Source organism: Carcharodon carcharias, chromosome 2 (assembly GCF_017639515.1).
Source record: "Carcharodon carcharias isolate sCarCar2 chromosome 2, sCarCar2.pri, whole genome shotgun sequence".
Lineage (NCBI taxonomy): Eukaryota > Metazoa > Chordata > Chondrichthyes > Lamniformes > Lamnidae > Carcharodon > Carcharodon carcharias.
In genome coordinates this window covers 57,552,757-57,571,597 of record NC_054468.1, presented here as the reverse complement: position 1 = coordinate 57,571,597, position 18,841 = coordinate 57,552,757, and the positions used below count along the sequence as shown (strand labels likewise).

Below are 18,841 nucleotides of genomic sequence, written 5' to 3'. Positions count from 1 at the left end.
ATAGGAGACTCAAAATCTGAACTTATCAGGGAAAGAATTGTAGGAGTAGCAGACAACACTCTCTCAAACATGCTGCAAGCAAAGAAAGATCTTACCCTCAAGAAAGTTATCCAGATTGTTTAGCAATCTGAACTCCATGTGCAGCATTGGTCCATTTTAAGAGAAATGTGGAACAAAGGAAATCCTGCACTCCAGTTAGCAAAACAGCACAGAAACAGGCACCTCCAGGCCAAGGGAAGCAAATCCCTAACCGACCAGTAAAGCCATCATGTCAGCGTTGTGGAGCAAAGCGCCCCCACAGGCGAGATCAATGTCCTGCAATTTCAGCCCAATGCTTTCAATATAACAGAATTGGACACTTCGGTAAACTGTGCAAGGCCAAAGCATCTAAATGCTCAGAAGACCCAAAGATGATTTATGAGATCGTGATTGCACACCAAAAGGACACACAACCATTCTTCTTGGGTGAGGTCAAAGATACAGGATTTTCGTATTGGAATGCAGACATTTTGGTTAAAGGCCATCTCTCAAACTTCAAATTGGACATGGGAGCCAGTGTAATGGTCCTGTTGGACAGAGAATGATGGCTGGTGGCCCAGTGGCTGATGCCACCCATGACACACCTATATGGAGCAGGAGCCATAAAGCTTCCGGTGAAAGTCCCACTGCAGGTGATGCTGAAGTACAAGGATAAGATAATCTGCAAGACCCTGTTCATGGTCCACAGCCAAGACTGTTCACTACTAAGCCACAAAGCCTGTGTTGAACTTAACCTTCTACAAAAAATTGACAAGAGCCTGGCTCCAAGTATAAAAGTGAGTTCCCAAAGCTCTTTACAGGACTGGGCTGACTAAAAAGCACATACAACATCACAGTGAGGTAGGATAGTAAAACCTTGTGACTGTTCATAGCACAAAAGATTTCCGACCCACTCATGAAACAAGTGCAGCAGCAACTGAATGAGATAACAAACTGGGAGTCACGTCCCCAGTCATACAACCAATCACATGGTGTTCCAGGATGGTCCCATGCCAAAACTGAATGGGTCCATCTGTATTTGTGTCAACCTAACAGTTCAATAAAAAGAAGCACATCTCATGGGCTCAGTGAACAAAAGCCTGACTAAACTCTCGAAAAGCATGGTATTTTCAAAGCTGGACACCAACAGCAGCTTTTGGAAACTTGCCCTTGACAAAGACTCCAGGCTGCTGGCCACATTCATTACCCCCTTCAGCGGATTCTGCTTTAATTGCCTGCTGTTTGGAATCACTTTGGTGCAGAAATGTTTCAACGTACGATGCCAACCATTTTGCAGGGCCTACAGGAGCCCATTTGCCACATTGACACTGTATTGGTTCACTACATGACAAGAGATTCACAGCAGTCTAAACAAGCCTGAAGGAAGCAGGGCTGATGCTGAATGAGAAATGCAAATTCTCCAAAACATCAATTCATTCCTGGGCTACATTGTCAGCAATAAAGGCATCACAGTGGATCCACAGAAAACCAAAGCGATTCATGAGTTCTGAACCCCATCCTCGATTCCAGACCTCCAGTAATTCTTGGGAATGGTGAACCAGCAGGCAAAATTTTTTACCAAATTTGGCACAGGTCACAGAACCTATGAGGCACTGCTTAAGACAGACCAGGCATGGTGTTGGGACTTGCATCAAGAGCAAGGATTCACCTGTATCCAAGCAATGCTACTCTCCGCTGACATTCTGGCCCACTGTGACCCATCCCTGCCAACTGGATGGAAGTCACTGGCCGGTTTCCATAGGGCCGTCAGACACAGAGACAAGATACACTGTCGTAGAAAAAAGAAGCCCTCTCAGGTCACGTGGGCATGTGAGAAGTTTTCAGACCATATCACCAGCTTCAAGATCACAATCAAAAACCGACCATAAGCCACTAGTCTCATTACTGGATGAAAAGGAGTTAGCAAAGATGCCTCCCAGAACCCAAAGGTTCCACCTGTGCCTCATGAGGTTTGCCTACAAGACAGTATATGTCCAATATAAAAAAACAACGGCTGACAGGCTTTCCATGGACACTGTCGGATATCGACAAAACAAGATGTCAATCTCATCGAAGAGCTGGATGCGTACTCCCAATTGACAAGGAGACACCGTCCAGCAACCATAAGCGACCTCCAACAGATTCGGCAGGAACAAATGTGTGATGAAGAGTGTGCCTGCATTTGCCGTTACCACCAAAAAGGGTGGCCGCAACAGAGGCCAAGAGTTTGTACCATGAAAATGTGGTTCGAACAACAAAAACATTTTATGGTCATAGATGATCTCCTGATCCACAACAAAAGCTGGTCATCCAGTTTCCTTTCGGCCAGAGATCCTTCAAAAAACGTACACACCAGGGCCACCTGGGTATCACCATGTGAAGGGTACAGGCCCTATCCGCTGTCTGGTGGTCAGGCAATTGAGAACAGCAAACTGTCAGGTATGAATGCTGCACAGGCAGGACCAAAGATTGCCCCTCATCCCCACACAGTTCCATACTACACCATGGAAGATGCTGGGCATCAACCTATTTGTCTTCAAAAGCAAATTGTTCCTTGTAGTGGTTGATTACTTTTCCAGATGGGTTGAGGTGAAGCAACTATATACAATTACCACAGAGGCAGTAATTAAGGCACTGATAGAGATGTTCACAAGCTACATCACCCTGAACGAGGTCATGTCCAATAACGACCCACAATTTTCAAATGAGTATTCTGAGCCCTTTGCCACCATATCAGGCTTCCACCACCATACAAGCGCCCCAAGATACCCACAGTCAAATGGGGAGGCCAAAAGAGGGATCCACATTGTAAAAGCCCTCCTAAACAAGAACTAGGACCTTCCCTTAGCACTGCTAACCTACACGTCCAACCTGTTACAATGCAGCCTGTCCCATACAAACTCCTGATGGGCAGGAAACTCTGCACATAACTTCCAGTCCTGCCAAAAAAACTCATACCAGGGTTGGTACCAAGGACTACCAGGACATCCAAACAAGAGAGCAGTCCTACAGGCAGAAGCAGGCTTCTGCCTACAATAAAAGGTACTGCACCAGGCACTTGCCACAACTACAAAAGGATGACAATGTCTGGATTCAAGACCTTGAGAGAGAGAGGATACCATCATGAGGAAGGATGATGATCAACCTCGGTTCTACCTGGTTGGGACCCCTGAGGGTACAGTCAGGAGAAAAAGGAGGAGTCTCCTCCTCATCCTTAGTTCCCACAGTACAGTGCAAAGACATCAAGGAAGATACTCAGAATCCAGAACAGCCTCCAAATCAACAGAGTTTACCTGCAACAAACAGAGCCCATCACTTCTCTAACAGGTGTGAGAACATGATATGGAAGGGTTATAAGGCCTCCAGACTGCCTGAACCTATGAACTCAGAGACTTGAAGGGGGGAAGATGGAGTAGTGATAACGGTGTTAACTAGAATAACTTGAAATACATTGGTTAAAGGCATTGGGGAGGTGTAGTATAAGGATCTGGCACATTCCAGGGTTAACATGGGACTGAGTACAGTACTGCTCACACAGTGACCTAAGGGAACGCATGACCCGCACCTAGGGGTCAGTCTAGTGTTGGACAGAACCATGTGCATAAGCAAGCACGGAGCCAGCTCATAACTTGAACCCTTTACTGTATGTACATAACTCTTGTAGTTAATAAATACATATGGCTAACCTACTTAAGACTACCAAGGCTTCATTAAGACCTACGGAAAAGTATCCAACATCCTACAACATTGTTGACCCCAAAACCCAGGCCCTTTCTTTTGTTCCATCTGCAGATGTTGATGGAATGCGTGGAGTAAATCATCTGCCTAGATAACATGCATACTTCTTCTCCTTAGGACTATTGCTATGTCTTCTCCAACAATTAAGTACAGTTAAAGTACATGAAAACAGCATTTTAATTGTTTCTTAAATTATTTTACACCACCCTAGTTGAATTTTGCAATTAACGAATAAAATAGATTATATGGACATTTCACAGCTTCCAAACATAATAATAGTGTGATCTTATGTGGGAGTGCTGAATTGATTAATTTGACCTGACACCACACTTACCTAGATATATGTGGCCATGACACTGGCATCTACCTTAAAATGTGGAATATTGTCCTGACATGTCCCAGTGACCCAGTGATAAACAGGATAATTCTATCTCAACTAATTACTATGCTATCAGCCTCATCTCAATCACATGCAATACCTATTTATCAATAACCTGCATTTTCATTTCAGGTTCTACCAGAATCACTTACCTCAACATCTGAGTCTTGATCCAGACACATTTGCAAGAAGGGAATACAAGAGTATGAAAGTAGCTCCCATCATCATCAACACTGACATATCATTCAACCAAATATGATGTCAAGGAGCCCTTCAACAACATCTTCACCAAGTACTCCACCATCAACATTTTGGGGACGACAATGACCAAAAGCTGAATTGGGCTCACCATATCCACCGTATGGCTGTAAGAGCAGGACAGTGGTTGGGTAGTTTGTAACAAATGGTTCACCTCCTGACCCCTGAAAGCTTTGCCACCATCTAAAAACTGAAGTCAGGAGGGTATTGGAACATTCCCCTGGATGGGTGCAGCTGCAATGATATTGTTGTGCCATTAGGCTTAATATCCTTCCCACCACCACTGGCTTACAATAACTGTAGTATGTGCAATCAATGTACAAAGGAACTCACCAAGGTTACATCAACAGCACCTTCTACCTGTGACCTGTACCAGTGAGAAGGACAAGAGCAGCAATGCTAATTCAACCCCACAAATCTCTAGCCCACTGTACTGACAAGCGCCACAATTAAAGCTCAAAGTTCAATATGTGGTAGCATCAGATGACATCCGCTAATTCCAGGATGATCACCAAGGCTGCACCTGATTACATGCACAGCAACAGCCATCACACAAAATTCAGAAAATGCTATTTCCAGAATCTTTGCTTTTCTTTTTATTGCCATGTTAAATTCCTTGCACCAAAGGTAGAGACAGCAAACGCGACTCAATATATCCAGTCCATTTTCCGGAGCAACGTTTGGATGTTTGAAAGGTAGATTTAATTCTTAGTGCGATTCAAAACAAAATAAAAAGCATCACCATGCCACACATTTCAATGTCAGAAGTTCCTAATTGAGCAAATCATTACAAACCACACAATCTCCAACCTTGACATTAAGCAAATATTCCAACTAAAGTTTTATTTCATTATTTTGCTGATTTTTGATTTTAATTCACATTTATGTGCGAACATTTTAAAGCCTCACACAAGTATCTGCAAGTGTCTGACTTCAATGTTAAAAAATCTATTAAAGAACATTAATGTCTCCAGGTGTTGAACAAAAAACAAAATATTTCACTACTTTAACTGAGCTTGACTCCATGAAAAAAGAAAATTTTAAATTCTACCAATATATTCACTGCCATTATGTATGATTCAAGGAGAGGCAGTGTACCATCCTTGACACTAAAACCTCCTATCATATCACCTTTTATAACGAAAGTAATTTATGGATGTGGGCATCACAGGCCAGGCCAGCATTTATTGCCTGTTTTTCATTTTTTTTGAGAAGGTGGTGATGAGCCGCATTCTTGAACCATAGAAATCCATGTTGTGAAAGCACTCCAACAGTCTAGTAAGTTAAGAAATTTCAGGATTTGACTCCATAGCAATGAAAGAACGACAATAAATTAACTTATTGTTGAAACAAAAACAAAAATAGCTGGAAAAGCTCAGCAGGTCTGACAGCATCTGTGGAGAGGAAGATAGAGTTAACATTTCGAGTCCGTATAGCTCTTCATCAGAACTGAAGAAAATTGAAATGAGATGAAATATAAGCTGTTTAAGGGGGGTGGGACAGGGTGGAGCTGGATAGAAGGCCAATGATAGGTGGAGGCAAAGGAGAGATTGCCCAAACTGACAAAAGGACAAAGGGGTGTAGACGGTGGTGATATTAGTTAAAGGATGTGCTAATGGTGACATGAAGGGTAGAAAGCAGGATGAGCAAGTGACAGATGGCCTTAGTCGGGGAGGGATGGGGGGGAAGGGATCGAAATAGGCTAAAAGTTGGAGATAAAACAATGGATAGAAATAAATTTTAAAATAATAGAAATAGGTGGGAAAAGAAAAATATATTTGAAAATAATAATTATAATAATTATTATAAAAAAAGGGGATAGGAAAGGCGGTGGGGATGGAGAAAAGAATTCATGATCTGAAGTTGTTGAACTCAATGTTAAGTCTGGAAGGCTGTAAAATGCCTAATCGGAAGATGAGGTGCTGTTCCTCCAGTTTACGTTGAGCTTCACTGGAACATTGCAGTAGCCTGCCTCTTTACTGCCCCCCTCTCCTCACCATCCAAGGGCCCAAACACTTCTTTCAAGTAAAGCAGCACTTCACTTGCACTTCCCTCAATTTAGTCCACTGCATTTGCTACTCCCAATGTCGTCTCCTCTACATTCGAGACCAAACGCAGACTGGGTGACCGCTTTGCGCAAGACCTTTGGTCTGTCTGCAAGCATGACCCAGTCCTCCCTGTTGCTTGCCGTTTCAACACACCACCCTGTTCTCATGCCCACATGTCCGTCCTTGGCCTGCTGCAATGTTCCAGCGAAGCTCAACTCTTTCCACACAAATACAGAGGCTACAAAAATGGAGTACTTGGTGTGACTTGGAGAACTTGCAGATATTTGGTGTTCCCATGGATCTGCTGTTCTTATCCTAATAGGTGGTAGAGGCGGTTTGGGAGATGCCTTCAAAGACCCCTTGACAAGTTGCTGCAATGCAACTTACAGATGGTAAACACTCCAGGCACTGGGTGCCGGTGATGAAGGGAGTGAATGTTTAAGATAGTGGAGGGGATGCCAATCAAGCGAGCTCCTTTGTCCTGGAAGGTGTTGAGTTTCTTGAGTGTTGTTGAAGCTGCACTCATACAGGCAAGTGGAAAGTATCACATTCCTGAATTATGACTTGTGTGTGATGGAAAGACTTTTAGGATTATGGTGTTGTTTCACAGAATATCCAGCTTCTGACCTGTTCTTGTAGCCTCTGTATGTGTGTGTCTGGCCCAATTAAGCTTCTGTTCAGTGTTGTGATGGCCCATGTGCTTTTGGAAAATAAAAATATATTTTATGCTGGGGTGTTGGTCCCTTTATGTTTCTCGAGGAGTTCTTTTCTGGTAAAGCACATGGCTTTCAGTAAATTATCATATGACCAAGTTGTCTGAGAAATAAATAATAGAATAGCCAAGTATCAACAAGAAGTTAATCATAGGGGTGAGTAAACTATGGATTTGGCTCTGGTCTCAAGCAGGATTTTTAATTTTTTGAACAATATGGCTGCAGAGCAAGGAACATCACTTCCCACCATAATCCATTTGAAATTTGGTGTCTGGTTAAAAAGGTTTACACTTCTTAACTGAAGAATTCCTGACAGTGAGTTAGATATATAGGATAGCTAAGCTGGGAAGACAGAGAATGAAAGAGAGAGAGAGAGAGAGAGAAATAAGAGAGAGAGAGCACGAAATAAGAAAGAGAGCTAAATAAGAATGAGAGAGAGAGCGCAAAAGAAAACGTCAGAAGTAAGCAGAAGGCCCAAGAAATCTCAACCCTTATTTGAATTCTTGAAGCAGAACACAGAACTAGTGGCTAAATTTCCAAATTTTGATAAGGATCTGGCTTGAGTTTTGGCGGTATAAGTCAAATGGGTGCAGAACGAAAGTTGAGCTAAGACTTTTGGTTTAAAAAGAAAAGTAACTTTGCTGATTAACTTTTGATATCTTTAATGTAACTGACCATTTAAGATTTGAATATTCATGTTCTTCAATTTTTGTTTGGTAAAATTCTTTTGATTTAAACCATGAACACAGTGGCTTAATTCTTTGGTGTAAAGGGAGGGGGAGGCAAGTGGAAAGTATTCATCACATTCCTGAATTATGATTTGTGTGTGATGGAAAGGCTTTTGGGATTAAAGTGTAGAGTCACAGAATATCCAGCCTCTGACCTGTTCTTGTAGCCTCTGTATTTATGTTTCTGGCCCAATTAAGCTTCAGGTATAGTGGTATTGTCATTGGACAAGTAATCCAGAGACCCAGGGTAATGCTCTGGGGACCTGGATTCGAATTCCATCACGGCAAAAGGTGAAATTTGAATTTGATAAAAATCTGCAATTAAAAGTCTGATGATGACCATGAAATCATGGTTGATTGTTGTAAAAACCCATCTAGTTCACTAATGCCTTTTAGGGAAGGAAACCTGCTGCCTTACCTGGTGTGGCCTACAAGTGACTCCAGACCACAGCAGTGTGTTTGACTCTTAAATGCCCTCTGAACAATTAGGGATGGGCAATAAATGCTGGCCTAGCCAGTGACACCCATACCCATGAACAAATGTAAAAAAAACCCTGGGTTTTTGGATTCTGGAAATAAATATAAAAAACACGCTACTGGTCTCTACTGAGATCATAACAATTGATGGTCTCATCCGGGATCAAAACAATAGTGATCCTCAGGATCTTTGAGGGGCTTTGACAACAATAGTATTGGATACCAAGGGGAGGCAGCTCGACTCTCTCTTGTTGGAGGTGGCCATTGCCATTCATGCACCCGTGTGGTATGAATGTTACATGCCATTTATCAGCCCAATCCTGAACATTGCTCAGGTCTTGCTGCATGTGGGCATGGACTACTTCATTATCTGAGGAACTACAAATGCCACTGAACACTGTGCAATCACCTCTGGCCTTATGTTGCAGGGAAGGTCACTGATGAAGCAGCTAAAGATGGTTGCGCCTAGGACACAGCCCCCAGGAATTCCTGCAGTCCTGGGCTCAGATGATGAGACTCCCACAACCTCTTCTTTTGTACTAGATATGACTTCAGAAAGTGGTGAGTTTTCCCCCGATTCCCATTGTCTTCAGTTTTACTTGGGTTCTTTGATGCCACACATGATCAAATGCTACCTTGATATCAAGGGTAATCATTCTCACCTTAAGTTTGGAATTCATCTCTCTTGCCTATGACTGCACCAAGGTGGTAATCAGGCCTGGAGCCCAGAGGTCCTGGCAAATGTCAAACTGAGCATCAGCGAAGTTATTGATGAGTGATTGCTGCTCGATGGCGCTGTTGACAACACTTATACATGAGGGGAAAGACAGAGCTCATCTTCAATGGGGAGGTTTCCTTTGGTGTGCATGGGAGTATGTTGAAATAAAGGTGGCATGTGCACCCATTAGAGATTTGCCAGGATGCCAGGTATGCCTTCGCTGCACATGAGATGGCAACACTTCTTTGGCCTCAGTAGTGACAGGGAAGGTTAAGCTTCTCCTCGGTGGGGGGGGCAGTGGGGAGAAGGGGGTAAGGGAGGAGAACATGCTGGCAATTTTAAATTTTTGCAACATGAGGGATGTAGGGTTACTATCTAGATTTTTGTTCAGTACGGCTGGGGAAAAAAACTAAATATTCTATACCTTTATGATTGTGCTGCTTTTCCATGAAATCTCCACTTGAGTCATGATCATGCAGCTGTTCATTTTCCTTTTCTACTGTATTGGTTTGATTGAAGGTTGATAAATCAATTCTGTTTGAAGCTTGAAAGAACGAAACACCAATATTGCTTGTTGTGATGTTTTCTTGTTGCAGTGATGAGCTCATTGTGTTAGATAAACTTCCATAAATTCTGGGATAAAAGAGAAAAGCGGTGACATTCATATACACTACGCATGCTCTTCTCATCAAACTTTTCCACTGGCATCAGCAGAAAGGTGTAATTACAATGCGCAGAGTTTACATTAGTAACTATAATTATAAATGCAGGCACAAGAATTTATAACAGGTATATAGAGATAAACACAGAATGTTTAACTTTAAAATGGTGACTGAATTACATCACTTGTATCCAATTATTCCTCACATTCTAACTCTACTTACCAGTAAATTGCACTTAGGACTTCCTGGGCTGAATGTTACACACCCCTGCCAGCAGGTTTGAAGGTGGGGGTGGGCACATAATATCTAGGAGGTGGCCTTCCCACCTGCCTACCCCCAACCTGTCTGAAAGTTTACAGGTGGTGGGGCTGTGGGACCAGAGGAGGCATCTTCATCTCACCACTGCCAGTATTTTACACGCAGAAGGGGGAAGCCCATGACATGCCCGGAGGCCCTGCACCTTTAGCTGCATTGGATGGTTTCAAGAAAGGTTTGGGGGGATGGAGAGACAGACATCCTTTGCAAGGCATTGGAGGCACCTCCTCCTCCAGAGCTCATCAAACCCCCCCTCCCCCCCACCCCAGGACTCTTGAATCTGGCCCTCCACTCTCTCTGCAAGAGCCCTGACCCTGGACCTACATGGTTCCTCAGCATGGTGGGACGGCCTGTAGTCCCACCAATTGCCAGCATTTCCACTGATACTGGTGTGACTACAGAGCTGCTGGCCAGTGTGACTGGCCAGCAAATCGCTAAGGCATAACTCCACCCAAGATGGGGGCTGAAGTCTCACTTTAAAGTAACTAACGCTACTCCCAGGGTTAAATTGCCGCTGGGCAGCCATTGATTATGGACAATTGAATAATCAAAATTGTAGTCATTATTTTATTATTTAAAATTATAAAATAGCTGTTGCCTCACACTGATGTTAAGCTTGAGGTCATCACACTGATGATAATAGTCTCCAGAATAACCATCACTAAACTGGCATCACATAACCTCTAAATTTTAACCCTAAATAATAGTGCAAATGTCAAACAGAGAGAAAATCTGGATGCAATGTATCAGTAATGGGTGGAAAGAAAACCAAGGAAGTTGGATTGGAAAGCAAGGTAACAAAGGAGAAAATGTTTTGGTTGGGATCACAGTTGAAACAGATGACAGAAGGGCAAATTCACAGTTGGGAAGGTGGAGAATCAAGCAGGATTCCAAGTTTGGGAAAAGGAGAACAGAGGAAAGAAGGAAGAATTGTGGCTACCAGATTGTAGGGTGGGAATCTAAAATGCAGGAAATGGCCAAGTGGCGTTATCCTGATTATCTCCTCAGTTTCTCTTTCCTCCCTTTTCAAACTCTGTGTCAAACCAACAAACCATTAACTTGAAAAACATCTATACTAACTTGAATTTGAAATGGAAGTTATACTATATAATATTGACACTTGAGTGTTATATAAATTAGAATACACATCACAAATTTACACTATGGAAAATAAGCAATTCTTGTGGCTGATGTAAATAACAAAAGATGTTCAAAGTCACTTAACCATCCTTCTCATGGTGATTGAAAAAAATTGTAAACCACAAATCCCCAATGTTCACCTTGAATCTTTTTATTGTAAAATGCAACATATTCTAAAGTTTCTGATTACTTGTACTGAAGTCATTCACAAATATTGCAATATTTTATTACCTTGGTCTATATTCTTGCCCTTTATAATCGGCTTCTTCAACCAAGTAATTGGAGGTTCCTTCGAATATTTCATCGTTAGTCTGGTTATAAAGACAATTTGATTCACTGCAAGCTTTAACAATAATTTTGCCTACACCCAATTCATAAATATGCCTCTATTGTATTATAATACAATCTAAACTTTTATTATTTAGCACATTTCTCTGGCCCTCCGTAGATTCTTCACAAATTTTGGCTGTGTCCGAGATCAGGGAAGCGCACATTAAGTAATAGAAAACTATTCTTTTTTTGGGCCAGCATCAGCATTCCTATGTCAGGTAATGTGTGTAGTATTCCAAAGAAAAGTAAATCTTTCCACTCTACCCCAACAACGTGTCATAGCTCTAACCTTAGAAATTAGTTACTGAACCAACAGAACACTTCCATTTTCCATACAAGCCATGAAATAGGACAATTTAGTACATGACACTTCACAAACTCAGGAAATCTGACTGCCCTTTAAAGCATGACAACTCACAGCTGAAGAACAGCAAGTCCTATGACCAAGATAAATACCTGAAGGTAATTGAAATAGTTTTTTTTAGTACATTGATCTCAGATTTACTCGGGCTTTGGGATAACATTTACAATTCAGTTTTTCTGTGAAAACTAAACTCATGCATGGAATTTCATTCGCTAAATGGAGCTTTGACAAAATGGAGATAAGACAAAATAAAAAGTTTTTGAACAGATCTCCCATGAGAAGAACTACTCGCAAAAGGTCAATCAGTAGTAACAAAAGAAACGTCATAAAAATGCACTGAACGTATTGCATCCACTGTGCTTTATGCAATATGAAAGCCATTACTTCAAGTAAGCACATTTAAGTCATGACCTAAAGTTAACATGAGGCATTTAGAGGAATATTAAAATGCTATATACTTACAAGCTTCCACAAAGTTCCTCTTCACTAGTGGTTGGAAAATTTTAAAACTTTGCTCGTCAGTCATTTTCCTTGACATGTGAGAATATGAGAAGTGCAAGATCATATTCCTAAAATGGGGTCTGATTGCTGAGGTTTTACTAAATGCTGATATCAATTATTTTAAAAAGGTTTATATTAGAGATTAGCACCCAGGAGCTTCAGTAAACTTTTCTGGTCATTACAATGTTATTTTGAAACATAGGCATTATTATTAGTTTTTTTTTTCTAACAGGACTTTCTTTTTGTAAATTTTCACTTGGCAGTATGTTGCAGGATGTCTCACCTGTGTCTATTCTTTCTGGAATAACTCTCAAGTATCAAGCCTTTATGATTTGAGAATATGTTGCAAGGGAGAGTGAGGCTCTTACACAAATTGACTGTTACCCAAATGTAAGAAGGGAGATCTATAGACAGGGTCCAAGGAACCAATGCTGATTGGATTTGGGATATGATAGAAGTAACTGCGTTATCTTTAATTGTTGAGTAACAATTTCTGGAAAAGTAAACTCTCATAATTTGGCATCTCCTTCCCAACTGCCAGTGAAACAGTATTTACATGTCACAATAACTGCAGTCAGGCTGCCCACCAAACTCTTTGTACAAGAATCACGATAGTCTCATGCTTTTGGATGAAGTCTTAATAAACCGCATTAAGTTTTTAAAACTGAAAATCAGCAAAAAGTCAAAATGGTACACCAATAACATAAAACCTTCATTTTTGAAGAAAAGTATTCAATGTGCTTTAGGATATATATAAACAAAATTAAAGATGAGGAGACTGATATCACTTTTCAACTTCTAAGGACGTGAATAAATTGGCCTTAAACCCTCACAGCTGCTACTTGAGTAATACAGCATCCACATTCTTTAGGAGTTGTTGATTGTGTTACGGCATGGCTGATGGCAAATGCCAAGCTGCCCAAATCCCAAAAGGGAAACTTGAAACAGTTGCCAAAATGTTTTTTTGTAATTTGTATAGTTTGAGGAGAGGTGCTGAAATCAGGAAGTGATGTCCCTGACTACGTGTGATGATTTTATAGTAAACGTTTATTAAAAGAATAAAGCAAATAAAACACAATTACACTAAAACACAAGTAAAGGGCACTTTAAAACAGTTCCACGAGATCTTAACTTAACTACCCTCAGAGCTAACCTTCCCCATTTTCTGTTCAGAACTATCCTTATAAATTTTCAAAATCTATAGAATTCCAGTAATTTTTTCCACACCATGCCTTTTTCCTTGGGGTGTCCTCTGAAGCCGACAGCAACCGAGTCTTTAGACACAGAGATAAAAACAAAAAACTGCGGATGCTGGAAATCCAAAACAAAAACAGAATTACCTGGAAAAACTCAGCAGGTCTGGCAGCATTGGCGGAGAAGAAAAGAGTTGACGTTTTGAGGCGGTCTGGCCTTGCTCACAATGTCCTCTGGGAGTTCTGGCTAGCAATCCTGCTGTTTTCTGGGAGATCGAAACAGCTACCTCCTCCTCCTCATATAAGCTTCAGTATTTCCTTAAATGTGTTCCTTCCCTTTGATCTCTCTATTGTCTCAACTAATCTCTTTAGAAATGCTTTCTTCCCAACTTGATTAGACTCATCTTTGCTTTAGCTCTTATGTTTTTTTAAATAAAAAATTAAACTGACCCTATCTTTACATTACTCACTTACACCTTTTATAGCCTACATATATCCCCTTTTGAACTCAATTCAAAACTACTCTTGTTATTGTTTTATGTAAAACTCTGACTGAAGTTCCTCTTGGTTCATTAACGTATCAAAACCACTTCTTACTGTTGGTTTAGACTCTTGCAGTCACTCTGGCTTTTACTCCAAATTTACAAACCCCCAATAGCCTGTCTCCCGGTACATAACAAATATAACAGGATTATTAACAGAAGAAAAATATTACTATTTCTTGTTTTCCTGACAATTGCAATACTCTTCCAAGACAGCAGCCAAAAAATTATAATATTTACTGCTGTTGAGAAAGATTTAATTTGATGCTAAGAGTTCCACTTCTACAATCTTTGCTGCACAGCTATGACTGGACTCTCGAAGCTATTGCATAAGTTCAGCAAGATTTCTGACAGCTTAGAAATACAAATGTGACCTTCGCATTTGGAGACCTTAACAGTGGAAAATTCCAGGTTTATTTGCTTCTGTCCTTGCAATCCATAAATTTAATTTACTTGGTATACACATACTTACCTCTTCTAATTCTATAATTCTCAAAACTGGCTGCACTTCCTCTGCGTGCTTAGAGGACTCATCGACTTTAAAAAGAGCAACACAGTTTTCATGTTCCTCAATCTCTTCAGCTGCCAAAAAGAAAGACAATATACGTGATGGTATCAGTGTAGGTGCCACAAAATTGCTTTATAACTTTGACAATGGCAGCTTGGAAAAGCTTAAAAACAACGTGCCTCACCTCACTATCACCAAGTTTCCCCCAACCCTTCCACTTCCCTTTTCACTCAATTATCTTTATCACAGTTCCCTAGCGTAAAAAAGAGGAGATGGATTACAAACAGAAAAATTAAGAGTAGGCCATTCAGCCCCTTGAGCCTGCTCCGCCATTCGATAAGATCATTGTTGATCTAATTGTGGCCCTTGTGGACTCAACTTCACTTTCCTGTCTACCCCCAATATCCTTTGACTCCCTTATTAGTCTAGAATCTATCTACTTCTGCCTTAAAAATATTCAATGATCCTACCTCCACTGTTCTCTGGGGGAGAGTTCTACAGACTCAAGATTCCTGAAGAAAAATTTCTCCTAACTCAATCTTAAATGTGAGATCTCTTATTTTTAAACTGTGTCCCCTAGTTCTAATCTTTCCCATAAAGGGAAACATCCTTTCAGCATCTGCCTTGTCAAAGTCCCTTAGGCTAGTATATTTTCAATTAAAAAAAATCATCTCTCATTCAGGCCCAGCCTGTCCAATCTTTCCTCCTAAGATAACACCCCCATTCCAGGTATCAGTTGAGTGAACCTTCTCCGAACTGTTTCTAATGTAATTATGCCCTTTCTTAAATAAGGGGATCAAAACACATTACTCTATAAATGGTCTCAACCATGCCCTGTGGCAAAACATCCCTACTTTTATGTTCCATTCTCCTTGCAATAAACAACAACATTCCATTTGTCTTTGAATCTGTCTGTCCACTCCTCTTTAGCAGTCGTAACGTTAACTGTTTCTACAAAACTAGGAATTCTGTTTCAGAACTTTTGATTGCATTAGCTGTTCCATGACTAAAGTGTCAGTTTCACAGAATCAACAAAAATAAGAAATGACAAAGAAAAGCAGTGGTGGGCAAAGAGAACACAAGAAATAGGGGCAGGAGTAGGCCATTCAGCCCTTTGAGCATGCTCAGCCAATATCATGACTGACCTTCTACCTCAACTGCACTTTCCCGTATTATCCTATTATACCTTAATTTTCTCATTAGCCAAAATTTGTTGATCTATGTCTTGAATACAGTTACTGAACATCCACAGCTCCTTGGAGTTGGTAATTCCATTGATCCACAGCCCTCAAGTGTAGAAATTTCTCCTCATCTCAGTCTTAAATGGTCAGTCCTTAGTTCTGAGACTGAATCCTAATTCCAGATTCCCCAGCCAAGGGAAACATCTTCCCAGCATCTACCTTGTCAAGCCCTCTCAGACTTTTATGTTTCAGTGAGATCACCTCTCATTCTTCTAAATTCTAGAGAATGCAGGCCTAGCCTACTAAATCGCTTCTCATAGGACAACCCTCTCAGCCCAGGAATCAGTCTAGTGAATCTTTGTTGCACCCCCTTCCAAGGCAAATATATGCTTCCTTAAAGACGGCCAAACCTGCACACAGTACTCCAGACTCTGGAGTACTCTCATCAAGCCCTATATAATTATAGTAAAACTTCTATACGCCAATCCCTTTGTAATAAAGGGTAAGATGCCATTTGTTTTTCTAACTGCTTGCTGGACCTGCATCTTAAATTTTTGTGATAAATGTATAAGGACACCTAGGTCTTTCTGGATATCAATATTTTCCAGTCTCTCACCTTGTAAAAATTATTTTGCACTGAATGGCCAACATCTTCTGTACAGCATTGGCACTGACCACCACTGCCACAATCTCCCAAGCCAGAGTGGTGAGATTGTTGGACCTCCTACAGCCAGACAGGGGTGGTGGACATCATGGCGGGCCTCCAAAAGGCATTCCAGGGACGGGTCACTGAACTTTTCTTGGCTCTCAGGGCCATGTCTTCACTGGAGCAGTCCTGGGCTGCAAGCACTGAGAACTGTGTGCATGTCTGCAGTTTAGACATGGCACTCGGAGTGAGGTAATGGCATGGTGTGCGATTCAGAGGCCCCCCCCACCAGCAAGATGGCATGTTTCCTGTGGCTGCATAACTATCGAGGTGGGAAGTGGACGACACGGCCCGAAAACCCAACATTACGCCTGGTGGGTAAAACGTCGTTTTTCATGCCTGCTGCTGCACTTAGTGCAATTCTGGGATGATTCCACCCTTAATGTACCTTCAAGAAGGAAGATAGTGGTGCAGTGGTATGTCACTAGACTAGTAATGTAAATACCCAGGAAACTTGGGTTCAGATCCTACCACGGCAGCTGGTGGTATTTAAATTCGGTTAAGTAATAATAAAAATCTGAATCTGAATTATCAATTGCTGGATACCTAGTTCACTAATCTGGTTCACTAATATCCTTTAGGGAAGGAAATTTGCCAGCCTAGTTAGGCATGTAACTCAGCAATGTAGTAATTTTAAATACCCTCTGAAATTGTCTAGCAAGCCTTCAGTTCAAGAGCAGTTAGGGACGGGCAATAAATGCTGGCCTTATCAGTAATGTCCACATCCCATGAAAAGAATAAAAAAAACAGAGAGAATGACCAGTTGGACCCCTGTAGTGATTGAGGTAGAAATGGGAGCTGAAGCGGCCTAAAGAACTTGCTTAGTTTCAAATTTGCCAATTTATAAAAGAGTCTTTCCAAACCCAGTACAGGGCAGAGGGGATGGGTACTTCCTGTGTCCAAGCCCTTCAATGCGCTATTCAGTACCCTGCATGTGCAGTCAAACTTACCTACACATTGGGGCAAGTGTAAGTCTTAAAAAAACTTATGAAATCTCAGGCAGCAGTGGAGAAGCTAAAATAGAGAAGCTAAAATATATATCTTCAATAATTTAGATTTAAAAAAAGACAAACTGTCATCAATAACTATAACTTCCCCAATGATAGGCTCCAGTCCCCTCTCCCCAGTGTGACCCCAGCATAGGTAGCCCTATTCACTGCAGCCAGATCCAAAAATCCACATCATGTTGGCAGTAAACTTCTGTTTGCTCATGTGGCTTCATTGGCCTTTCAAGCTGCAGTCCTCTAAGTGTGGCTTAACTTAATTATGCAAAAATCATCACAATTTTTAGTATTAAATGTATCAATTAAGGGTTTTCTCTAAACCAGGTACATGCAAGAGGAGTCCCTGTAGCCCAGCCCATCAATGGGACCAGATTCCTAGTTGATTGTGGTACACTTTATCAGGCCACCTTGACAACGACCAATTGTTTCAAATACCAGCTATAGCCCAGGTATCTGAAGAAAAAGAGAACTTTGGAAAAAAAAATCCTACAGCCTACAAGAGGCACCGCATTATTTTATTCTGGTAGTCCCTCAAAGCTACTTCCTGGTCCAACAGCTTTTGACCAGATTTTCCAAGTTCTTTGCAGGCAGGCACCTAAAATATTCTCTTAATGGCACAGCTGCTTGCCATCAGCCAAGTAAGAGAATCGTTCCCTGACTCAGTAGATGCCCTGGCATTCCTTCCAGGCTAAGGCCGGTCAGCAAATGTTGTGTGAAGAAAGTGGCCCTCCAAAGGAGTAATTCCAAGAAAAGTCAAAGCCACCCTTGTCACTCCACCTTCCCACACTCAGCCACTCTACTTCACTCCTGTGACACCCTCCCTATAACCTCCTTGCAAGATTTCCTTTGCTTCCTGGCATCTGAATTCATCTGGCATGCAGTGAGATCCAGAAATTAAAATAGCCTAGGCCTGAAACTTGTGGTTTGCAAGATCATTTTGTACTTTTTTGCCTTGTCAAAACCTGGAGGAAGTTAAAAGTGATCTCAATAACTTACATTCAAAGGTTTTAAATCAGAGGAGATCACAATTCCCTTGGCAAGTTGATAAAGATATCCAGTTGTCCACTCAGACCAATCAAGAATTTTATGGCTTCTTTGTTGTGCAGACTGCATCCAACTTTCATTTTTGAGACTTCCTTGAGCTCATGAACACGGTCATACTGCAACCCTGATGAGAGTGCGCTTGCATGGTTCATGCCTTCATGCTCAGCCTTGACTCCATGGTAGTATTCAGAAGATCATGGGTTCAAGTCCCATTCTACGGACTTAAGCACATACTTCAGTGCTGTACAGTTGGAGGGTGCCATTTTTAAAATAG

The 18,841-nt window shown here is 41.4% G+C and overlaps 1 protein-coding gene across 1 annotated transcript in view; it reads right to left on the bottom strand.

The window, feature by feature from the left end:
* Positions 1-18,841, bottom strand: part of zbbx (zinc finger, B-box domain containing) — a 143,288-nt gene that overhangs the window by 60,767 nt on the left and 63,680 nt on the right. Inside the window, exons 12-14 of the mRNA XM_041205303.1 lie at positions 14,597-14,706; positions 11,426-11,505; positions 9,502-9,710 (exon numbers count right to left, since the gene is read on the bottom strand). Coding sequence (XP_041061237.1) covers positions 9,502-9,710; positions 11,426-11,505; positions 14,597-14,706 — 399 coding nt within the window. The remainder of the gene's footprint in view (positions 1-9,501; positions 9,711-11,425; positions 11,506-14,596; positions 14,707-18,841) is intronic.